General features: G+C 59.6%; 2 protein-coding genes across 12 annotated transcripts; both read left to right on the plus strand.

Annotated features, from left to right (window-relative positions):
- Positions 1-728: 728 nt before the first annotated feature.
- On the plus strand, positions 729-11,187 carry IL17RC (interleukin 17 receptor C). 9 transcript variants are annotated; one of them, XM_040995168.1, is made up of 19 exons: positions 729-1,050; positions 1,326-1,347; positions 1,537-1,689; positions 1,888-1,962; positions 2,042-2,151; positions 3,311-3,422; positions 3,662-3,706; positions 5,409-5,548; positions 5,665-5,724; positions 7,436-7,490; positions 7,579-7,760; positions 7,847-7,897; positions 8,156-8,201; positions 8,290-8,408; positions 8,654-8,713; positions 9,053-9,101; positions 10,225-10,323; positions 10,405-10,443; positions 10,538-11,187. In XM_040995168.1, the coding sequence occupies exons 1-19, from the start codon at positions 946-948 to the stop codon at positions 11,152-11,154; spliced, it is 2,139 nt and encodes a 712-aa protein (XP_040851102.1). In that variant the 5' UTR covers positions 729-945; the 3' UTR covers positions 11,155-11,187. The 9 variants fall into 9 exon arrangements, with proteins under 9 accessions (XP_040851102.1, XP_040851104.1, XP_040851107.1 ...); XM_040995170.1 differs by lacking the exon at positions 10,405-10,443; XM_040995173.1 differs by lacking the exon at positions 10,405-10,443 and having other exon boundaries at positions 5,409-5,509.
- Positions 11,188-11,731: 544 nt separating this feature from the next.
- CRELD1 (cysteine rich with EGF like domains 1) lies at positions 11,732-19,088 on the plus strand. Of its 3 annotated transcripts, XM_040995177.1 has the most exons (11): positions 11,732-11,791; positions 12,164-12,355; positions 12,508-12,590; positions 15,446-15,556; positions 15,863-15,954; positions 16,336-16,512; positions 16,591-16,686; positions 17,266-17,349; positions 17,454-17,549; positions 17,913-18,047; positions 18,487-19,088. In XM_040995177.1, the coding sequence occupies exons 2-11, from the start codon at positions 12,185-12,187 to the stop codon at positions 18,699-18,701; spliced, it is 1,260 nt and encodes a 419-aa protein (XP_040851111.1). In that variant the 5' UTR covers positions 11,732-11,791; positions 12,164-12,184; the 3' UTR covers positions 18,702-19,088. The 3 variants fall into 3 exon arrangements, with proteins under 3 accessions (XP_040851111.1, XP_040851113.1, XP_040851112.1); XM_040995179.1 differs by lacking the exon at positions 11,732-11,791 and having other exon boundaries at positions 11,806-12,355; positions 17,454-17,530; positions 18,487-18,573; XM_040995178.1 differs by lacking the exons at positions 11,732-11,791; positions 17,266-17,349 and having other exon boundaries at positions 11,806-12,355.
- Positions 19,089-19,534: the final 446 nt, after the last annotated feature.

Consider the following 19,534-nt stretch of genomic DNA (forward strand, 5'->3'; position numbering starts at 1 on the left):
GGCTCAGGCCTGGCCTTTGTGACTCTTCGAGGAGTAGACTGTCAATTGATGGAAGGTCTCCTCTCTGTCTCTCCCTCTTTTTTCTATAATTCTGTTCAAATAAATATTTTTTGTTTAAAAAAAATAGTAAGTATGACCATGATAAAAATAAAGCTGCCCAGTGTGAGATGCTGCATGAAAAAGGCCAGCGCCACCTGCCTGGGATTGCTCTGCTGTTCCACATGCCTGGCTGCACGCACGCCCCTCGCCCTGTGCAGCAGGGCCCCAGGGGGCAGAGCTGGATCTCCCTGAGCACAGCAAGGCAGTGTCATCTTCCTTCAGGCTCCCCCGACCCACAGCAGCACAAGGGAACCCCGGGCGTTCCTCCCCACACGCCCCAAATCCAATCCCAGGCTGCCTGTGGCCGGCAAAAAGCCGACTTTCTAACATCCTGCAGTCCCGCCTTCACAGCCCCGGATCCCTGGAGAGCCCTGAGACCAGGGGAGGTGGGGTCCCCTGGAAAGTGGGGATGACTGGGACTGCCCAGTCTTCCCTCTTGAGGTCTTCTCCTCAGGGACCCCCAGGTGAGTAAGAGCTGCCCCTCTCTAGGGACTCCCCCCAGACCCCAGCAGTCAGGTGTCAGCAGAGGGAGGGAAGGCCAGGCCGATATCCCAGTCTAGAAGAGCTGGCTCCTAGGCCTGGCCCTGGTGGGAGGGACAGGACAGGGCGGGGCGGGAACAGGCTGCCTGCCGGGAGCCAAAGCGAAAGCAGAAAGCAGGCTGTGCTGGGGTGCCAGGCGCCTGACTCCTAGGACTGTCCCCGGCAGGACTCGAGGCCGGGAATTGTTCCAGCCCCTGCTGGCCGCATAGCAGAGGACTGAGTGGGGGCAGGGGCTGGTGGCAGCCCCCCCTCGGGGGGTCGGGCAGACCAGGGCCTGAGGCCTGAGTGCCACTAGGCACCTGGAAGATGCCCGTGCCCTGGTTCCTGCTGTCCTTGGCTCTGGGCCGAAGCCCTGGGGTCCTGTCTTTGGAGAGACTTGTGGGGCCTCGGGACACCGCCCGCTGCTCCCCGGTGAGTCTGGGGTCCTGAGAGGGTTGATGAGGGCCGGTGGGTTCAGTCCGGGCCCATCTAAGTCCTGGTCTGGCTCCTGTCACTGCTGTCTCCATAACTGCCCCAGCTGGTCTGTCTGGTGCTGATGAGGGGAGAGAAGGCAGAGGGCGAAAGCCCAGCCCTCCCTTCTGGGAGGGGCGTGGCCTGGGGCACCCAGCAGGAGGGCAGGGGGCCTTGGGAGGGCAAAGTGCTCAGACCCCAGCAGAAAGCCTGATTCTCTTTCACCTCCTTCCCAGGGCCTCTCCTGCCACCTCTGGGGTGAGTACCCCCACCTGGAGAAAGGGCTGCTTGGCATGTGGGCGCTGGGACAGGCACTCCAGTGCAGGAACAGCCAGGCCCCTTGCCCTCCAGAGGGTGCAGGGCTGTCCTGCTCTGCTCAGCTCTGCTCGGGGGGGGGGGGGGGGTTGTGGTGTGTGAACGGCTTCTGTCCTCCCACCCCTCACATAGACCGTGACGTGCTGTGCCTGCCTGGGAGTGTGCAGCCCGCCCAGGGCCCTGTGCTGGTGCCCACGCGCCTGCAGACGGAGTTGGTGCTCCGGTGCCGGCGTCGGACTGACTGTGACCTCTGTGTGCGTGTGACCATCCACCTGGCTGTGCACGGTGAGCAAGCTGCCCACGGCCTCGCGAGCACGTGCCTGCTGGGGAAGAGGAGCTAGCAAGGCCCCTGGGCCAGCCTGCTCTGGTTGAGCAGCCAGGCTCTAGCTCCTGTTCCCGACAGCTGGGCTTTCTGGAAGGCAGCCAGGCCTAAAGCCCTCCCAGGGCGGAGGCCTGACCTGTGCTTTGCCTGGATTCTTGCAGGGCATTGGGGAGAGCTGGCAGAGGAGGGACAGGCTGGAGCAACGGCTGGCCCTGGGCTTGAGAAGCCTCAGAACGGTGAGCAGAACCTGACCGGCCCGGCTGCTCACCAGGGCCTGGCAGCTGGGCCTGACTCACCCTGCCTTGTTGCCCACAGCCCCTCTCCAGGCCCACGTCGTGCTGTCCTTCCAGGCCTACCCCACAGCCCGCTGTGTGCTGCTGGAAGTGCAGGTGCCAGCCGCCCTGGCGCAGCCTGGTCCCTCTGTGGTATGTAAAACCACCACAACAGGAATAGTAACAACGGTCACCGCCTAAAGATGAAGGCGGCTGACTGCTTTCTTAGGCATGTTCTCTTTAAGGCCTGATTCTGATGGGAGAGTATGGCCAGTCCTCTCGGACCTTTTAACCTCAGTTTTTCTATCTGTAAAATGGGGGTAGGAACAGCACCACTTCTCACATTTGAGTCGCTGAGACAGCACCAGGGAGCATCCTCGGGTGTTTGTGCTGTTCTCCATGACGTGCCAGGTGCTTCTCACCTTTGTACCTTTGCACTTGGAGTCACCGTTTCACATGTTAGCCCTTCCACTGCAGGTGTGGGGGTGTAGGGAGTGTTGGGGTCTTCCTCAATGCCTGCCTAGTATCTGGGGAAGTCACACCCCTGTCCATGCTCTGATTGGCTTTCTGGGGAGCTTAAACATTTAGCTTTGATGTGAAATAGTTCTTGTGGCTCTTTCAGGGACTCGGCAGCCTGATACAGGTAGAATGTGCCAGGTAATACCTGCAACTGCGGAGTTCTGGAATGGATCACGAGCTTCTCCTTTCTTGTGTGCTCCTCCAAATTACCCGTGAACTGGGCCTTGCTGCTACACCCACTTTCCAAACAGAGAAACGAAGGTGCAGAGGACTGGCCTAAGCGCTGACTCTGGGATACAGGGAACAGCCCTGCCACGCATGCCCTGGGGCTTGCAAGGGCCGTCTCCCCTCCCCAGGAGGCTGTTCACTCCCTGCCAGCCCCCAGCCAACATCCTCTGGTCTAGAAAATTGTAACTTGGACCTGACCAGGTGGGAGTGGGGGCCACTGGGGCAACAGCATAGGAACAGCTTTTGTGGAGAGGGACGTCCGTCCATCTGTCCGTCCGTGTGTGTGTGTGTGTGTGTGTGTGTGTGTGTGTGTTGGGTCACAGGGCCTTAGCTCGGGCCAGGTAACTCATTCAGAGTGGCATTGGAAACAGCAGGGATTTCGGAGGCCAGGGCCTTTCCCTGCCCTGGTGGGCCCCTTTCAGAGTTGGCCACTTTAGAACCGGGGACCCTAGAAGCAACCCTGGTAACTGTGAAGTTGTGCAGTCTCTACGCGGCCCCCAGCTGCACCAGGGGTCCTGACCTCAGAGCCCTGTGCCCCTAGCCTCCTCTGTGCCTCTCTTTACAGGGCTCCCTAGTGTTCGACTGCTTTGAGGCCGCCCTGGGGGCTGAGGTGCGAATCTGGTCCTACACACAGCCCAGATACCAGAAGGAGCTCAACCTCACACAGGTGCTGCCTGGTGAGTGCCCCCAGCCCAAGCCCCTGTCCCCTCTGACCAGATCCTTCCGATTCTCTCCTTCTCCTGGCTGACTTCCTGCCCAGACTCAGCCCCTGGGGGAGGGGGTTACCCCAAAGTGAAGGGGGTGTGGGGCTAGGACTCTGAGAACCCCTGCCATGCCTCCGGGGATTGGGTCGGGCTGCCCCCAGCTCTCCCAGGCCCCCAGCCCCACTGGAAGCATTCCTGTGATCTCTTCCCAGACTGCCAGGGACTCGAACTCCAGGACAGCATCCAGAGCTGCTGGGGTAGGGGCCGGGGCCAGGGCAGGGGGAGGGGCAGGTCTGGAGTGTGGCCAGGACCCCCCGAAGGGCCGCATGCTCAGGGGTGGCCAGTGGTGCATCCTCCTGGCCACTTGTCACCCTGATCTGCACCGGCTGCCACTCCTGTGCCAGCATGGAAAACATCAAGGGGAACCCCTCACTCCTTTGAGTTTTCGAAGATAAGCTAATTTTTAAAAGACATTTAGAAAAAGGAACTTATTTTAATATTATTTGAGAGGCAGAGAGAGCACTTCCATCTGCTGGCTCAATCCCTAAACGCCTGCAACAGCCAAGGCCAGGAGCTGGGATTCCACACTGGTCTCCTGCGTGAGGCAGGGCTCAGGGACTTGGGCTGTCACCAGCTGCTTGCTGGGACGCATGTTGCAAGGGAGCAGGCTTGGAAGCAGAGCAGCTGCTGCCTGGACCAGGCACTCTTACCCGGCATATGAGTGTCCCAGGCAGCGCATGAACCCCGTGCCAAATGCACGGCCCTCTCTGTAGGTGACAGTTACCTACTGGTATTGGGAACAGTTAGAGCCCAAAGCGTTGCGAGAACTATACTGCTTCCTCGATATACCAAAGCAGAATCATGCTAAAACGGAAATAAAGGCTCAGAAGTATACACCTGCATATATTGGGTTCTGTGTTCACTTTTTGTCTTGCGTTTGCTTTCATTGTGTGTAACATACATTCATAAGGACCTGCAGAGTGCCCTGAAATGAATGGCCAGTTCCATTCACTGTCACAGTGCTGCATACTCCAGGCGTTCCCACCATGGGCAGGCGTGGTGGCACAGTGTGTTAGGCTGCTGTCTAGGGCACTGGGACCTTGTAAGAGGGTGCTTAGATCTAGTCACAGCTGCTCTGCTTCTGACCCAGCTGCCTGCAAGGCAGCAGCTGAAGGATGGCTCAGTCCTTGAGTCCTTGCCATCGATGTGGAAGACCTGGATGGAGTTCCAGGCTCCTAGTTTTAGTCTGGCCCAGCCCCCGCTGATGCTGGTGTATCTGGGGAGTGAACCACCAGACATTCTGTCTATTAAATAAAAAAGTTTTTCAAAAAGAGGATATACAGATAAGTATGCTGTGGTGTGTTTTGGACTGTTTAACACACAAACACACAGCAGGCATTTCTTTTCTTAACGCCATAGACGCTGAGACCTTGACTCCACATCAGGCAAAACTCAACAAGCAGAATTCTCTGCCCTTCGGAGTGAGGGGTTGGGGCCAGAGTAGCAGTGAGGGAGATGCAGGGAGTTAGGGGGCATTAGGGCTCTGGAGAGAGTCCTGGGAAGGGGAGGGAGAAGTAGGGGCTGCAGCAGCTAGGGGTCGCCTCCCTGCAGGGAGCAGCTGAGGAGGAGAGGGCTAGGGGTGCATGCAGGGGGCGCAGGGCAGGGGGCAGAAGCCCTGGTGAGGAGGTGGACATTCACAGCAGAGTAAGAAAAGCCACAGGTGCTAGGAGATGAGGCTAGACTGAGTGAGGCCTGGCACGCCCTGGTAGCTTTTCTTGGGACTGTCCCAAGGGTGCCTATGGGCTCCTGAGCCTAGACCAGCTGCTGCAGACCAAGTCTGCTCTGAGGTAGTGTCACAGACTCAGGCCTCCTGGACGACAGGACAGTCCAGAGGGTCATTTGGAGAGTGTGGCCACGTGTGGGCTTGTAGGAGTCTACACTGCCCTCTGCCCCCACCAGCCCTGCCCTGGCTCAATGTGTCCACGGAGAGTGACCACGTGCGCCTGCTGGTGGAGGTCTCTGAGGAGCAACGCTTCGGCCTGTCCCTGTACTGGAGCCAGGTCCACGGTCCCCCTAGGTCCTGGTGGCACAGAAACCTGGTGAGCCCCCCATGTCTGTTCCTATGGGGACCCTTGAGGAGGGAACAATGAGGGGCTACTTTGATCCTTCCTTGCCCTCATTGTTCCCTGACTCCCTCCTTGTGCTTGCTCCCCAGACTGGGCCGCAGACTGTCATCTTGAACCACACAGACTTGCTTCCCTGCCTCTGTGTTCAGGTAGGATGGGGGTCTGGTGGGGCTGCGGCTGGGGCTGCTCAGAAGCCCTCCCCTTCTTTTCTTGCCCCTGGGGGGTTCCCCGAGGATCCTGGCATTTGGGTGTGGCACTGACAGCATCAGCCTCCAAAGGCCCTGAGAGCCGCACCTGGCCCCACAGAGCCCGCTTCTTGTCTCTCCTCTGATGGCACCAGCCTCTGCTGCTAATATCCCTCCCCTGCAACGCTGGGCCCTTGGACCAGACAGGGCTTCCTTGGTCTCTCTAGCCCTACCTCCCTGCCACTCCGGCCTATACCATGCACGCTGAGCTGTTTCCTTCCTGGGAAGTGTGGTCCAGCCAGCTAGGCTGTTCTCCAAAGCCCACCCAGGGTGAGGCCCTCTGCTATGGCTGTCCCTGGTCCCCCAGTGCCTGTGTCACTTCCTGCCTAAAGCCTTTCCTGGGCCCCAGTGCCCCTTCTCTGAATGCCCTGCCCTCCTGTCCTTCCTCGTGTTGGTCATTTCCTCTCCAGCTGAGCATCTGTCTGATTTTCCTTCTTCCATGCAATCAGTCGATGCTCAGTGACTCATACTTGGAGACAGTGACTGATCCACTAAACTAGTTGATTGTGTCATCCTCGTTTCAACCGTGAGGTTTGCGATTTTTCTGGAAGGCGAGTGACTCACACCTAACTCACACAGAATGTTGCCAGCGCCTTGTGCGTTGTCTAGCCTGTGTCAGGGTGGGGGTGTTGCTGACTGGCTGAGCCTCTGCTGCCCAGCTCCGTGTGCAGGACACAGTCCAGTTAAACAGCAGAGGTTCACAAACCACACGCTAGGTCTGAGCTAGCTTCACCGCCAAGCACATGCCTGCTGCCGAGCAGCCACTCTGAAGGAAGAAATGTTCCATCTTACTGATTCACTGTCCAGCTGCCCACAAGAGCTGGGACCAGACCAGGCTGAGGCCAGGCATAGAGAGCAATGCGGGTATTCCTTGTGGGTGGAGGGGCCCAGCTGCCTGAGCAAGGACCTGTCCCCTGCTGGGGCGTAATGTGCACGGGAAGCTTCAGCTGGGGGTGCAGCTGGGACTTGAACCCAGGGGTTTTGTTAAGGGACATGGTGAGTGAACGTCCCAAAGGGTATGTATCTCAGCCGCTGGATTAAATGCCAGCCTCTCAAAAGGTTGACAAAGAGATGAGTACGGGTACACAAGGTGCTTCAGAAAGCTTATGGAAAATGGGATTTTAAAAAGATTTATTTTTATTTGAAAGGCAGATTTACAAAGAGGAGAGAGTGGTCATAACAGCCAGGGCTGAGCCAACCTTAAGCCAGGAACCAGGAGCTTCTTCAGGTCTGCCCTGTGGGTGCAGAGGCTGGAGCACTCGGGCCGTCCACTGCTTTCCCAGGTGTATTAGCGGTGAGTGGAGTAGCCAGGATTCAACGTGGTGTCCACGTGGGATGCCGACGACTACAGCTCTGCATTTTTTCAGCAGTGTGCTGAAGCAGCACGCTCTAGCATCCTGAGTGCTCAGTACAGGTGCAGTTAATACCCGAGTCTGTCTAGCACTGCACACAGCACCTAGACACAGTAGGTGGTCAGCAGGTACCGCCACCTGCTCCCAGCTGCACAGGCACAGCGGGTGATGCTCTTGCAGCACTGTGAGCATCGCTTAGCTGGCTTAGGCCCATGGGGGCTCAGTTGCACTGCACCGCCCCACCGGCACTGTCTCCCCAACAGGTGTGGCCCCTGGAGCCCGACTCGGTCAGGACAAGCACCTGTCCCTTCCGGGAGGGTGAGTGAGCGACCACCCTGGGGGAGCCTGGGGGCAGTGTGGCTGGGAGCACCCTCCTCTCCTTGATCACCACCCTGGATCCCCGCAGACCCTCGAGCCCTCTGGAACCTCTGGCGAGCCGCCCAGCCACGACTGCTGCCCCCAGATGGCTGGCGTCTGGACGCACCCTGCTCGCTGGCTGCCCAGGCCACGCTGTGCTGGCAGGCGCCAGGTGGGGGGCTCTGCCTGCCACTGGTGCCACCGCTGTCCTGGGAGAACATCACTGTGAATGTGAGCAGCTGCCACCCGGGCAGGGTGGGGCAGAGTGGGTGGTTCTGGGGTCCCTTTTTGTGACAGCCCCCTTTACCTTTTCACAGGAGGCCCAGAAGTTCCCATTGCTGAAAGGACACCCCAACCTCTGCGTGCAGGTCAGAAGGAGGTGCCCCAGAGCGGGGTCCCCTGCACCCACCTAAGGAGACCCAGTGACTAGGGCGAGCACAGGTGGCTGGACAAGTCGGGTCACGGGAGCTAGGTCCTTGACCTTATCCAGCAGAGGCCGAGCAGGGCAGTGGCTTGAAGCCCATGGCCTCAGCTGCTCACCCACCACTCACCTGCCCAAGGTCAGGTCCACTGCCAGGCACATTCCGCCTGGATGCTGACCTGCTTTTCTGGCCCTGTCCGAGCAGGTGAGGAGTGGGGAGAAGCTGCAGCTGCAGGAGTGCCTGTGGGCTGGTGAGTGGGGCCTTGGGGAGGGGTGACCCCCTGAGAGATTGGTGTGGGAGGGGGTATTGCTCTCAGTACAGCTCCTCCCCTCTTGCAGACTCCCTGGGGCCCCTCAAGGACGATGTGCTGCTGGTAGAGACCCGAGACCCCCACAACAGGTCGCTGTGTGCCTTGGAGCCTGCAGGCTGTACTCCGCTGCCCAGCAGGGCGGCCACGGTGAGGCTGGTGGCCTTTCTCTACCCAGCTCTCCTGGTCAGACTCGCATCCAGAGCCCTCCAATCTCCAGCTTTACAATGAGTCTCTGGGGAGGGGTGGCCCAGGGTGGGGGTGGAGCTCAGCCCTGCGTCCTGTCCAAGGTGGGTTCTCCAGGCTCTTGGTCTTCCCCACTGCCCCCACCCCAGCCTGTTGGTGTTCCTGGGGTCTGCCCCCAGGTAACAGCTGCCTCCTTTCCTTCTTGACAGAGGGCAGCCCGGGTGGGAGAACACTTGCTTGAAGATGTAGAGTCGGGCCAGTGCCTGCAGGTGAGCACACGGCAGTGGCTGTATGACCAGCATTCACTCACACACTCCCCACCTGGGCTGCTTTTGTGTTCAGGGCTCCGGAAGGTGAGGGCAAAAGCAGCACATCTCCTGGCACTGCTGCCTGAAGACCAGGCAACAGGTGTGCTGCCGCAGATGCTAGGGCTGGGGCCCACTGCAGCAAGCAGCTGCAGTGTAGGGGTCAGCTGGGCTGCGCCAAGGCAGCACGGCCCAGGGGCTCCTCCCAGGTGCAGGACGGGGTGGAGGCTAAGAGGCCACATGTGAGGATGGGTGGGGTCAGGCAGCTGGGGGCTGTGCTTGGGGTCGGTTTGTGTCTTACAGCTGTGGGACGATGACCTTGGAGCACTCTGGGCCTGCCCCATGGACAAATGTGAGTGTCACAGAACTGACCCATCCTCCCTAGACCAGGAGTGGGACTCGTGCACCTCCATGGCCTCGGGTCAAGCAGAGTCCTGTCTTCCGTCACCCCCAGAGCACTCTGGCACTGCTGAGGACCCCTGGCTGGAGTCTCTGCTCCTCTACTTCTGATCTGCTTGCCTGTTAAATGCACCCTGGAAGGCACAGGTGGTGCTCAGGCACTTGCGTGCCCTGACACCGGTGCGGGAGACCCAGGCTGAACTGTGGGCTCTTGGCTTTGCCTAGGCCCAGTGCCGGATGCAGCAGGTGTTTAGAAGGAATTCTGAACACTACCACTGTCTCTCAGCAGGGACCCCAGGACCCCAGAACGACCCAGTTGTGTTTCCCCACCCCATTATGTAAGACACATCCACTAACTAGTCAGTGCAAATGTGTAGGGCTGAGCTGTGACCACACTCCCAGGGGTTGAGGGCTGTCCTGCCACGAACAGGACCTGCCCTTGCGGGGGCCCAGAGGAACTCTGTGGCTGAGCTGGAGGACCATGAAACAAGAAAGGTAGAGTGCACAAAGAAAGGGAGAGACAAAGAGAGGGACTTCCATCTACTGGCTCACTGCCCAAATGGCCTCAACAGCCAGAAGCAGGAGCCACAACATTTTCTCAGTCCCCCTTGTGTGTCAGGGCCCAGGCACTTGGGCCATCTGCTGCTGCTTTTCCCAAGTGCATTAGCAGGGAGTCAGATGGGAAATGGAACAGCTGGGACTTTAACCGATACCCACAAGGGATATGGTGCTGCAAGTGGTGGCTTTACCTGCTGCACCACGGCTTTGATGTTTAAAGCAGCAGAACCTGCCCCAAGCGTCACGGTCAGATAGTATTTGGACAAATCCTCATGAGTCATGGAGGTCCGGGGCAGGCAGCAAAGCCAAGGGCCCAGCTTGGGGGACAAGGTCAGCTGACCAGTGAGCGCCCATGATGTTGGGTGTTGTGCTAAGTTCCGTTCCCAGACACTGGCACAGGTACTGCTGCTGTCCTCATATCAGAGGCCATTGACCTGAGGTCGCCCACCCCTGTGGCCCCCGGCAGCCTGTGTCTCTGGCTCTCCCCTCTAACCACGCTGTCTTGGCTTCTCCCCCAGACATCCACCGGCACTGGGCCCTGGTGTGGCTGGGCTGCCTGCTCCTGGCTGCGGCGCTCTTCCTCCTCCTCCTCCTCCTCCATAAGGACCCAGTGAAAGGTGAGTTTCCCGGACTGCGCTGCTGAGGGCTCCGGGGATCCAGCCACGCTCACCGCGGCCCCTGCCCCTCTCCCCCCACAGGGTGGCTGAGGCTCCTGAAGCTGGACTTCCGCTTCGGGGGTGAGTTGTGAGCCAGCGTGGGGCAGGAGCCGCCCTAGCCGGCGGGGTCAGGGGCGGCTCACCTCTTCCTTCCTCCCCTCTCTTCTCTCGGCAGCCGGGGGCCGCAGGGCCCTGCTCCTGTACTCGCCGGACGACGCGGGCTTCGAGCACCTGGTGGGCGCGCTGGCGTCTGCGCTGTGTCCCCTGCCGCTGCGTGTGGCCGTGGACCTGTGGAGCCGTCGGGAGCTGAGCGCGCAGGGGCCGCTGGCCTGGTTCCACGCGCAGCGGCGCCGGACGCTGCAGGAGGGCGGCGTGGTGGTGCTGCTCTTCTCGCCGGGAGCCGTGGCGCTCTGCCACGAGTGGCTGCAGGACGGGGCCGCGCAGCCAGCCACGCACGGCCCGCAGGACGCCTTCGCCGCCTCGCTCAGCTGCGTGCTGCCTGACTTCCTGCAGGGCCGGGCGCCCGGGCGCTACCTCGGGGCCTGCTTTGAGGGCCTGCTGCAGCCGGACGCCGTGCCCGCCCTCTTTCGCACAGTCCCTGTGTATTCACTGCCCTCGCAGCTGCCAGACTTCTTGGGAGCGCTTCAAGGCCCCCGCGCGCCCCACTCTGGGCGGCTCGCAGACAGGGTGCGACAGGTGACCCAGACCCTTCAGCCCGCCCTGGACAACTGCATCCAGCCCCCTGGCCGGGGCGCGGGTTGGGACCTGGGACCGGGGACAGGATTCGAATAAAGGCAAGAGCTATCTGTTACGTTTTTCTTTTAAGATTTATTTTATTTTTATTGGAAAGTCAGAGAGGAGAGACAGAGTGCAACATCATCTGATAATTCACTCCCAAAGCGGCCGCAAGGGCCAGAGCTATGCCGATCCGGAGCCATGAGCCTCTTCTGGGTCTCCCACATAGGTGCAGGGTCCCAAGGCCTTGGGACATCCTCCACTGCTTTCCCAGGCCACAAGCAGGGAGCTGGATGGGAAGGGGGCTGCTGGGATTAGAACCGGTCCCATATAGGATCCCAGCATGTTCAAGGCGAGGACTTCAGTTGCTAGGCCGCCGCGCTGTTAAGCTTTTCTAGGCACGTCGCCCACACGTGTCGAAGTTCCGGGGCTGCCAACCTGCAGCCCTAACTCCCCGGCCCTTTAAAGCCGGGACAGGTGCAAGCCCGGCGCCGCCTCCGATTGGCCAGCGTGGGGTGACGCAATGGCACATGGCCCCGCGCCATTTGCTGGCTGCAGGTCCCGCCCCCGGGCTGCAGCGCTGGGGTCCGGAGAACGTTCTCCGCAGGCGGCGGCGGAGGCGGCGTTGGGGCGGCGGAGCCGGCGGCGGCCCGGCCCGGGGCGCTCGCTTCCTGCTCCTCGGTGGCCAAGGCGGGTCAGGATCCCCACCCCGACCCCCGGCGGCCTCTGTTGCCTGCGAGGCTCCCAGATTGACCGTCCTTTTCCACAGCCGGATCCGGGCCCCTCCCCTAAGACCGCCCATCCGGTCTCAGGATTTGGAAACTGACCCCTTCTCCCTGTTGCTGTTGACCTGGGCTCTGATTACGCATATTGATACCCTAAGGCAAGGGCCTGACTCCTGCCCGCTGATCCCCCTGGTCCCCGCTGCCCTCCAGGATAGCAGAGCCCCCGCTTGGCCTTGTGGAACCTTGACATTGCAGCCCCTTGGCACCTCAGAGCCGCCCCTCTTCTGTCTTACTTAGGCCGGGCTGCTCCAGTGAGGTCTCCCCATGCCCTCTCTCCGCAGGTACCCCCAGCCTGGGAAAAGATGGTCCCACGGCCTCCGCCCAGGGGGCTGGTCCCAACCCTGCTCTGGGGCCTGAGCCTCAGCCTCCTGGGCCCAGTCCAGCTTCAGCCCTCGCCCCCTGCCCAGGCTTCTCCCCCCACGGAGTCCCATCCGTGCCACACCTGCCGGGGACTAGTGGACAGCTTTAACAAGGTGGGTGCGTGTGCCAACCGCCTCCCTGGGTGGTGGGGTAACAGTAGTCGAGGATGGACGCTCTGGGTTGCGACGCTTTGTGGCATCACGGCCTGGCTTGTGGCCTGTGCCAGTTGCTGTCCTGGCTGGTTACTGATCTTCTCCATTTCCAGGGCCTGGAGAGAACCACGCGGGACAACTTTGGAGGGGGGAACACGGCCTGGGAGGAGGAGAAGTTAGCCAAGTACAGAGACAGGTCAGAGGCCGGGGCTGGGTGGGAGCGAATCCCTTCTCCCAGCCTCTGCTTTATGGGGGGAGGCCCTGGGGAAGCACCCAGCCTGGAGCAGCCGTTGGTGGACATCTGTGGGACAGCAGGTGCTGGGGCAGGTGCGGGCCTGACTTCATGGGCTCTCTGGACTAGAGGAGACAGCGGTGACTGTGGAAGTAAAGAAAACTGGAGGGCAAGGTGGGCTACAGACCCTGGGGAGGTGACAGAGCCAGCTCTGGGAGAGTTGGGGGTGGGGATCTGTGGGGTTGAAGGTGGGGCATTTGAGAATGGTCAGCCATGCAGTAGAGGGTGGCTGAAGGCCACAGAAAGGAGCTGGGGTCTTATTGAGTGCAAGGCTCATCTCCACCCTGACTCGGGGTGCAGAAGGTGCTGGGGAGGTGTGGGGTCTGGGTCAGGATATCCAAGAGGACTAGGCCTGGACTTCAGAACTGGAGACAGGAGTTTCTAGAAAGCCCAGGGAGGCCAGGCCTGTGTGCTCAGCCCCCGGGCCTGACGGTCGGGCAGCAGGGAACGTGTGGACTTTGGTGCACTAAGCAGTCATCTTTACCCTTTGTAGCATCTGCGAAGTTACCTCCTCTCACACAGCCGGGTTTGCTCACCTGTGAAATGGACTGCAAATCCCTGCTTTGCTGTTGCTGAAACTGTGCGACTCTGGCAAGCTGTGGTTCCTGTGCTCCCCTCAGGGCCTCAGCAGGGACTGGCCAGAACTCCTGAGGGCTCTCTCAGCTGGCTCCTGGGTTTTTTTTTTCAATATTTATTTTATTTATTTGAAAGGCAGTGTTAGGGGGAAAGAGAGAGAGAAAGGTCTTCCACCTGCTGCTTTGCTTCCCAAATGGCTGCAGTGGCCAGAGCTGAGCCGCCACGAGTCTAGGAGCCGGGAGCATCCTCCTGGCCTCCCACATGGCTGCCCAAGCATTTGTGACATCTTCCACTGCTTTCCCAAGCCGTTAGCAGGAAGCAGGATTCAAAGCAGAGCAGCTGGGACTAGAAGTGATGTCCATATGAGATGCTGGTACTGCAGGCAAAGGCTTTACTTGCATTGGCACAGCACCTACCCCTGAGTTTTTTTTTTGTGTGTGTGTGTGTTTTTTTTAAGATTTATTTTTATTACAAAGTCAGATATACAGAGAGGAGGAGAGACAGAGAGGAAGATCTTCCATCTCATAATTCACTCCCCAAGTGAGTGCAATGGCTGGTATTGTTCTGATCTGAAGCCAGGAACCAGGAACCTCTTCCAGGTCTCCCACACGGGTGCAGGGTCCCAAAGCTTTGGGCCGTCCTCGACTGCTTTCCCAGGCCACAAGCAGGGAGCTGAATGGGAAGTGGAGCTGCTGGGATTAGAACCGGCACCCATATGGGATCCCAGTGCGTTCAAGGCGAGGACTTCAGCCGCTAGGCCACGCCTCTGGGCCCTGAGTTGTTTTTTTAATTACCTTCCCCTATGTGTAAGTTACACTGCTAAGCTCTCTCTTTTTTTTTTGTAGAGTATGACCAGTATGATTCTTATTGGTTATTTATATATAGGCAATACATTTTGTCTATATTTGCAGGGTTTTTTTTTACATTTTATTATTATTATTATTTTATGATACAGTTCCATATTCCTTTATTCCCTCCCCAATTCCCTCTCTCCCCCCCCACCTAGTTCCTCTATATCATTACTAACATATAGTTCTTGATACTCAGTCATATGTCCATCATTGCAGGCATGGACAATGGCAGAGAGTCCAGAATCCTATTGTCAAGATATAGTAAACAGTTTCATTGTAAGTCCATCTTTGGCTAAGCTCTTTTAAATACATGATATACTACATCATTTGTTCATTGTCCAAATACAGAAAAAAATGTTTAGGGTATAGTGCATCCCTCCTGTTGTATGCAGCCATCAGCCTTTTTTTTTATTCTAGAACGTTCTCAGCACGCCAAGAAGAAATCTCATTTCCTGTAAACACTCACGCCCCAGCCCCACACCACTTGATCTGCTTTACTCAAGCAGATGCCCCTGTAGACTTGCCAGTTCCATCAGTGCGGGCACTAAAGCCACTCAGCATCCTGAATTTAGGGTTCTCTGTGCCGCTGACTGTGCCAGAGCCTCATTCTTGTCTGCAGCCGAGTGCTGCAGTGCCGTGTACATCTTCACTCTGTAGCTGCGGGAGGTGGGTGCCAGGGTTCCCCACAGGGTCTGAAGGCTGCAGTGCTCAGCTCCCACCTGTAGGATGGCATCATATTTGCTTACCATCCAGGCACATCCTCCTGTGTACCTCAGTGTTACAGTGTACGTGTTGTGCATGTTGTAGCACAAGGGAGAATACAAAAAAGAGTAAGTCTGTTTACCTTCAGTACACCTGCTTTTGTAAAAGCACTTAGAGCCCAGGGAGGGTTGAATAGCGCAGGTGCAGAAGCAGAGGGCATGGAGCTGGCTGTGTGCAGCCTCTGTGGGCATGTGACATTGCTGTCTATACCTGTCCTCCTTTTTTGGGGGGAGTGGGGGATTAGACACACAAGTGGGATTGCTGAGTCATGTGACAACTCCACATTTAAGGCCTTCCCCCCCTGCGAGGTCAGAGGCTTCTGGTTCCCTGCTTTGTGCCAGTACTCTGTGCGCGCGATTTCCCATCACAGCAACCCAGCCAGGGTACTGCATTTCCTTCCGTTTAAGAGGTCAAGAGAGAGACAAAGATCTCCTTATCCTCACAAGCTTCAGGGGCTATGTCCACTGGACGGGGTGCTAACAGAGGTCCCAGCTGGGTTTCCACCTGGGTGTGTCTGTGGTGGGTGGCGGGTGGCAGGGAGTGTGTAGCTATCATCCTGGTGCCCGGCAGTGAGACCCGGCTGGTGGAGGTGCTGGAGAGCGTGTGCAGCAAGTCGGACTTCGAGTGCCACCGCCTGCTGGAGCTGAGCGAGGAGCTGGTGGAGAACTGGTGGTTTCACAAGTGAGTGGCCGGGAGCCCTCCCTGGGAACAGAGGGAAGGATTGGGGTGCTTGCCTGAGGGGGTCATGTTCCTGTTCTGCCCCCCTTGAAACTGGGTTTGCTGAGGATGCACTGGCAACCCCAGCTTCTGCCCTGAGCCAGTGGGGAGAGGGCATGGGTTGAGGGGCCTTGTGGGTCACCTGCCTGAGATAGCCTGGGTCATGGATTGGTAGGAGGTGAGCCGGGATCCTGGATTGGCTTGGTGGGAAGTGGTCCGGCTGCCCTAAGGAATTGGCCTAAGAGGCTGCTTGCCCCTGCACCATCCCAGGCAGCAGGAGGCCCCCGACCTCTTCCAGTGGCTCTGTTTGGATTCACTGCGGCTCTGCTGCCCCGTGGGCACCTTCGGGCCCTCCTGCCTCCGTGAGTCCTTCGTGGGCATGGGAGGGACTGCTGAGGGTGGGCATAACTGGCTCTGTGCCCGCCTGGCTGCGGGGCTGGGGAGCTGGACACATTGTCTGCTGAGGCTGTGTCTGTGTGTGTGTGGGACCAAGCACATGGTCTCAGCAGCCCCTTCTGGAACCTTCTCCTAAGTGTAGCTGAGAGCTCAGTGCCAGAATGGCCCGGCACGCGTGAGGAGCCTGGTTGCTGTGCAGAAGAGGAGTTAAGCATACAGCTGCATGGCTCGTCATTATTATTAAAACTTGTTTTCCCTGCCCAAACTGGCTATCGTCATGTGGAAAGAGCTCTCGTGTGCTTAGAGGCTGTGGCCATGGCCTCACCCACTGTGGTGTCTGCCTGCAGCTTGTCCTGGAGGCGCAGAGAAGCCCTGTAGCGGCTATGGGCAGTGCCAAGGGGAAGGGACACGAGGGGGCACTGGAATCTGTGACTGTCAAGCCGGCTACGGCGGTGAAGCCTGCGGCCAATGCAGTCTCGGTTACTTCGAGGCTAAGCGCAATGCCAGCCACCTGGTATGTTCAGGTAGGTAGCCAGAAGGTGTGGCCCCCGGGTGGGGGTACGGGAACACCTGCCCATCCTCACCCCTCTCTTCTATGCCAGCTTGCTTCGGGCCCTGTGCCCGCTGCTCCGGACCAGAGGAGTCCCACTGCCTGCAGTGTAAGAAGGGCTGGGCCTTGCACCACCTCAAGTGTGTTGGTGAGCAGAGCCTGCCTGGTCTGGCTGGGTGGGTAGGGGCCTAGCTCGATTGCTCCTCATTCCCTCGGTGCATGTGCACATGTGTTAGACTGACACAGCTCCCACACTCGGGGTGGTCTCGGCGCACCACAGAGTAAGCAGATACTGGGGACACACTGAGAGAAGTCCCAAAGCCAGCCCAGTGGAGGAGGGGGTGGGCAATCAAGGGAAGCTTCCTGGAAGAGGAATCATTCCTGCTAAGTCTGGAAAATTGAGGAGGGGTTTGCCATGGGAATGGGGAAACTGCAGTTGAGGTCTGGCAACCTGGCTGGCTCCCTCCTTCCAGCCTCCTGAGCAGACATCTGAGCACGGGCAGGGCTGCCATCACACCATGGCTGCCAACAGGCCAGCTTTTCTCCCATCCCAGTCCTGAAGCGAGTGTCAGACTGGGAAGCTGGCTGTCAGTCACTCAGGCACCCAGGTGCCAATCATTCTTCGGGGGTGAGGCTGTTCCACGTCCCAGCACTCGGGAACAGAGCTGACGTGGCTGTACCCGCACTTGGGGCGCTAGCCCCCCACCCATCTCACCCCTCTCCTCAGACATCGACGAGTGTGGCACCGAGCGTGCCAGCTGTGGGGCTGACCAGTTCTGCGTGAACACAGAGGGCTCCTACGAGTGCCGAGGTCAGCATCCTCCCTCCCTGGCCCAAGAGGGGACCCCCCACTCCTGCCCCCGAGAGCCTCTCCCAGCTCCAGCACCCCTCACCTGCTCTCTGCTTCTCTCTCAGACTGTGCCAAGGCCTGTCTGGGCTGCATGGGGGCAGGGCCGGGCCGCTGCAAGAAGTGCAGCCCTGGCTATCAGCAGGTGGGATCCAAGTGTCTAGGTGAGCTACCCGGTGGAAGGGTGGGGGGCAGCACACAGGCAGAGGGGACAGGGAGGCGACCCTGGAGGGAGGGTGGGGGGCGGCACACAGGCAGAGGGGACAGGGAGGCGACCCTGGAGGGAGGGTGGGGGGCAGCACACAGGCAGAGGGGACAGGGAGGCGACCCTGGAGGGAGGGTGGGGGGCGGCACACAGGCAGAGGGGACAGGGAGGTGACCCTGGAGGGAGGGTGGGGGGCAGCACACAGGCAGAGGGGACAGGGAGGCGACCCTGGAGGGAGGGTGGGGGGCAGCACACAGGCAGAAGGGACAGGGAGGAGGGGCAGTCCCTGGCTCATTGCCAGTGCCCCCTGCTGCCCCCACAGATGTGGACGAGTGTGAGACCGTGGTGTGTCCAGGCCAGCACGAGCGCTGTGAGAACACGGAAGGTGGCTACCGCTGCGTCTGTGCCGAGGGCTTTAAGTCCATGGAGGGCATCTGTGTGAAGGAGCAGGTCCCTGGTGAGCCCGCCAGGGGATGGGGTGGGCCCCTGCAGGTTGCCCTGTTGGCCTCCAGGTGATCCTGGGCAAGCCTGATGCCTCCCCTGAGTTCAAGGGGCATCAAGCATGGCAACAGGCCATCCTGCCTCTCCAAGCCCAGGTCCTTGGCACCAGATGCTGCTGCCCACATGTTACATGCACAGCCTACGTACTTTGTCCCTGTGGCCCGTGTGGGTACAGGTGAGGCAGCCTACCCACAGTCTTGTGGCCAGCAGCTGGCCAAGCTGGAGTTTGGGCGCAGGTGGCCTGAACTCTGCCTGTTCCCCGAGTCCTGCTCAGGCTCACATTCCTGGTCATCAGCAGACCCCTCCTCCTCTCCCCTGGCTCAGCTTTCGGTGCCTGGTGGGTTGTGGGCAGAGGTGGCGGCCATGGGTGACGTGAGGCTGCGTGTCCCCCGCAGAGTCGGCCGGCTTCTTCTCGGACATGACGGAGGACGAGCTGGGCGTGCTGCAGCAGATGTTCTTTGGGGTGATCATCTGTGCCCTGGCCACGCTGGCTGCCAAGGGCGACCTGGTGTTCACGGCCATCTTTATTGGGGCCGTGGCAGCCATGACCGGCTACTGGCTGTCTGAGCGCAGTGACCGTGTGCTCGAGGGCTTCATCAAGGGCAGATAAGCCCCCGCCCCACATCGCCCTGCTCCCTGCAGGGTGTCCTGCATCCCAGAGGGTGGGCCTCTGCCATGGGACACTCAGGGCAGCTTGGGGGTTAGGCACCCCCTTCTAGCCCTGCAGAGCAGCGCAAGGTTCCCCGGGGACAGGTGAGGTCCCGGGAAATAGCTCTGATGGTGGGTGCATGCTCTCCCCCCCAGGAGGAGTGGGCAGGCCTCGACATAGGAATGTGGAGAAAGCGACTGCTTAGTCAGCCAGTGGTGAGCTTGGGCCCCGCCCAGAGGGGGGCTCGCCCTGGGGTGGGGCCTTGCGCCCCCATGCCATCTGCCGCCTTCTGTGTTCACTCCCTGCCCCCCCCCCCAGCCATTGGCTTATTTACTTATTTATTCATCTCAGGAAATAAAGACCTTGAAAAATGGTCAAGTTTTGGCCTGGCTCCCTGGGCCCCACGGGGGTGGGGAGGGTTCTCAGATACCCCAGGGGCTGTGGGGGCGGGGAAGAGGAGACGTGGGGATTAGAGGTAGCAGCCGGATGCTGACCCCTTTGCTACTTGGCGAGACTTGAGGGCGGTTCAGCATGGCCATGTGAGCTGGCACCACCAGGTCCAGCAGGCTCCTCTCCAGGCCGCGGCCCTGCCCAGGCACTTGGGGATACTGAAGGCTGTGGGGTGCAGGATCCTGGTGTGGCCAGAGGGAGGCAGAAGCAGAGTCCTAAGGGTTTTATTTCTTTGGCACAAAGAGGACAGGCAGTCTGGGCAAGCCCAAGGCTCGTCTCTCCACGCACCGGGGATTCCGGGTCCCCCATGCCCAAACCCACCCACGTCCACCCTGTGTTCCGCG

This window comes from Ochotona curzoniae, unplaced genomic scaffold (assembly GCF_017591425.1).
Source record: "Ochotona curzoniae isolate NIBS_2020 unplaced genomic scaffold, NIBS_Ocur_1.0 contig_908, whole genome shotgun sequence".
Taxonomy (NCBI): Eukaryota; Metazoa; Chordata; class Mammalia; order Lagomorpha; family Ochotonidae; genus Ochotona; species Ochotona curzoniae.

What these genes read in the sequence shown, in the direction of transcription:
- IL17RC (XM_040995168.1), top strand. Translation starts at nt 946, where the DNA reads ATGCCCGTGCCCTGGTTCCTGCTGTCCTTGGCTCTGGGCCGAAGCCCT. An exon ending in CAGCATCCAGAGCTGCTGGG is followed by an intron (nt 3,707 to 5,408) that starts GTAGGGGCCGGG and finishes TGCCCCCACCAG; the next exon opens with CCCTGCCCTGGCTCAATGTG. An exon ending in GCTGGACTTCCGCTTCGGGG is followed by an intron (nt 10,444 to 10,537) that starts GTGAGTTGTGAG and finishes TTCTCTCGGCAG; the next exon opens with CCGGGGGCCGCAGGGCCCTG.
- CRELD1 (XM_040995177.1), top strand. Translation starts at nt 12,185, where the DNA reads ATGGTCCCACGGCCTCCGCCCAGGGGGCTGGTCCCAACCCTGCTCTGG. An exon ending in TTAGCCAAGTACAGAGACAG is followed by an intron (nt 12,591 to 15,445) that starts GTCAGAGGCCGG and finishes GGTGCCCGGCAG; the next exon opens with TGAGACCCGGCTGGTGGAGG. An exon ending in CAGCCACCTGGTATGTTCAG is followed by an intron (nt 16,513 to 16,590) that starts GTAGGTAGCCAG and finishes CTTCTATGCCAG; the next exon opens with CTTGCTTCGGGCCCTGTGCC.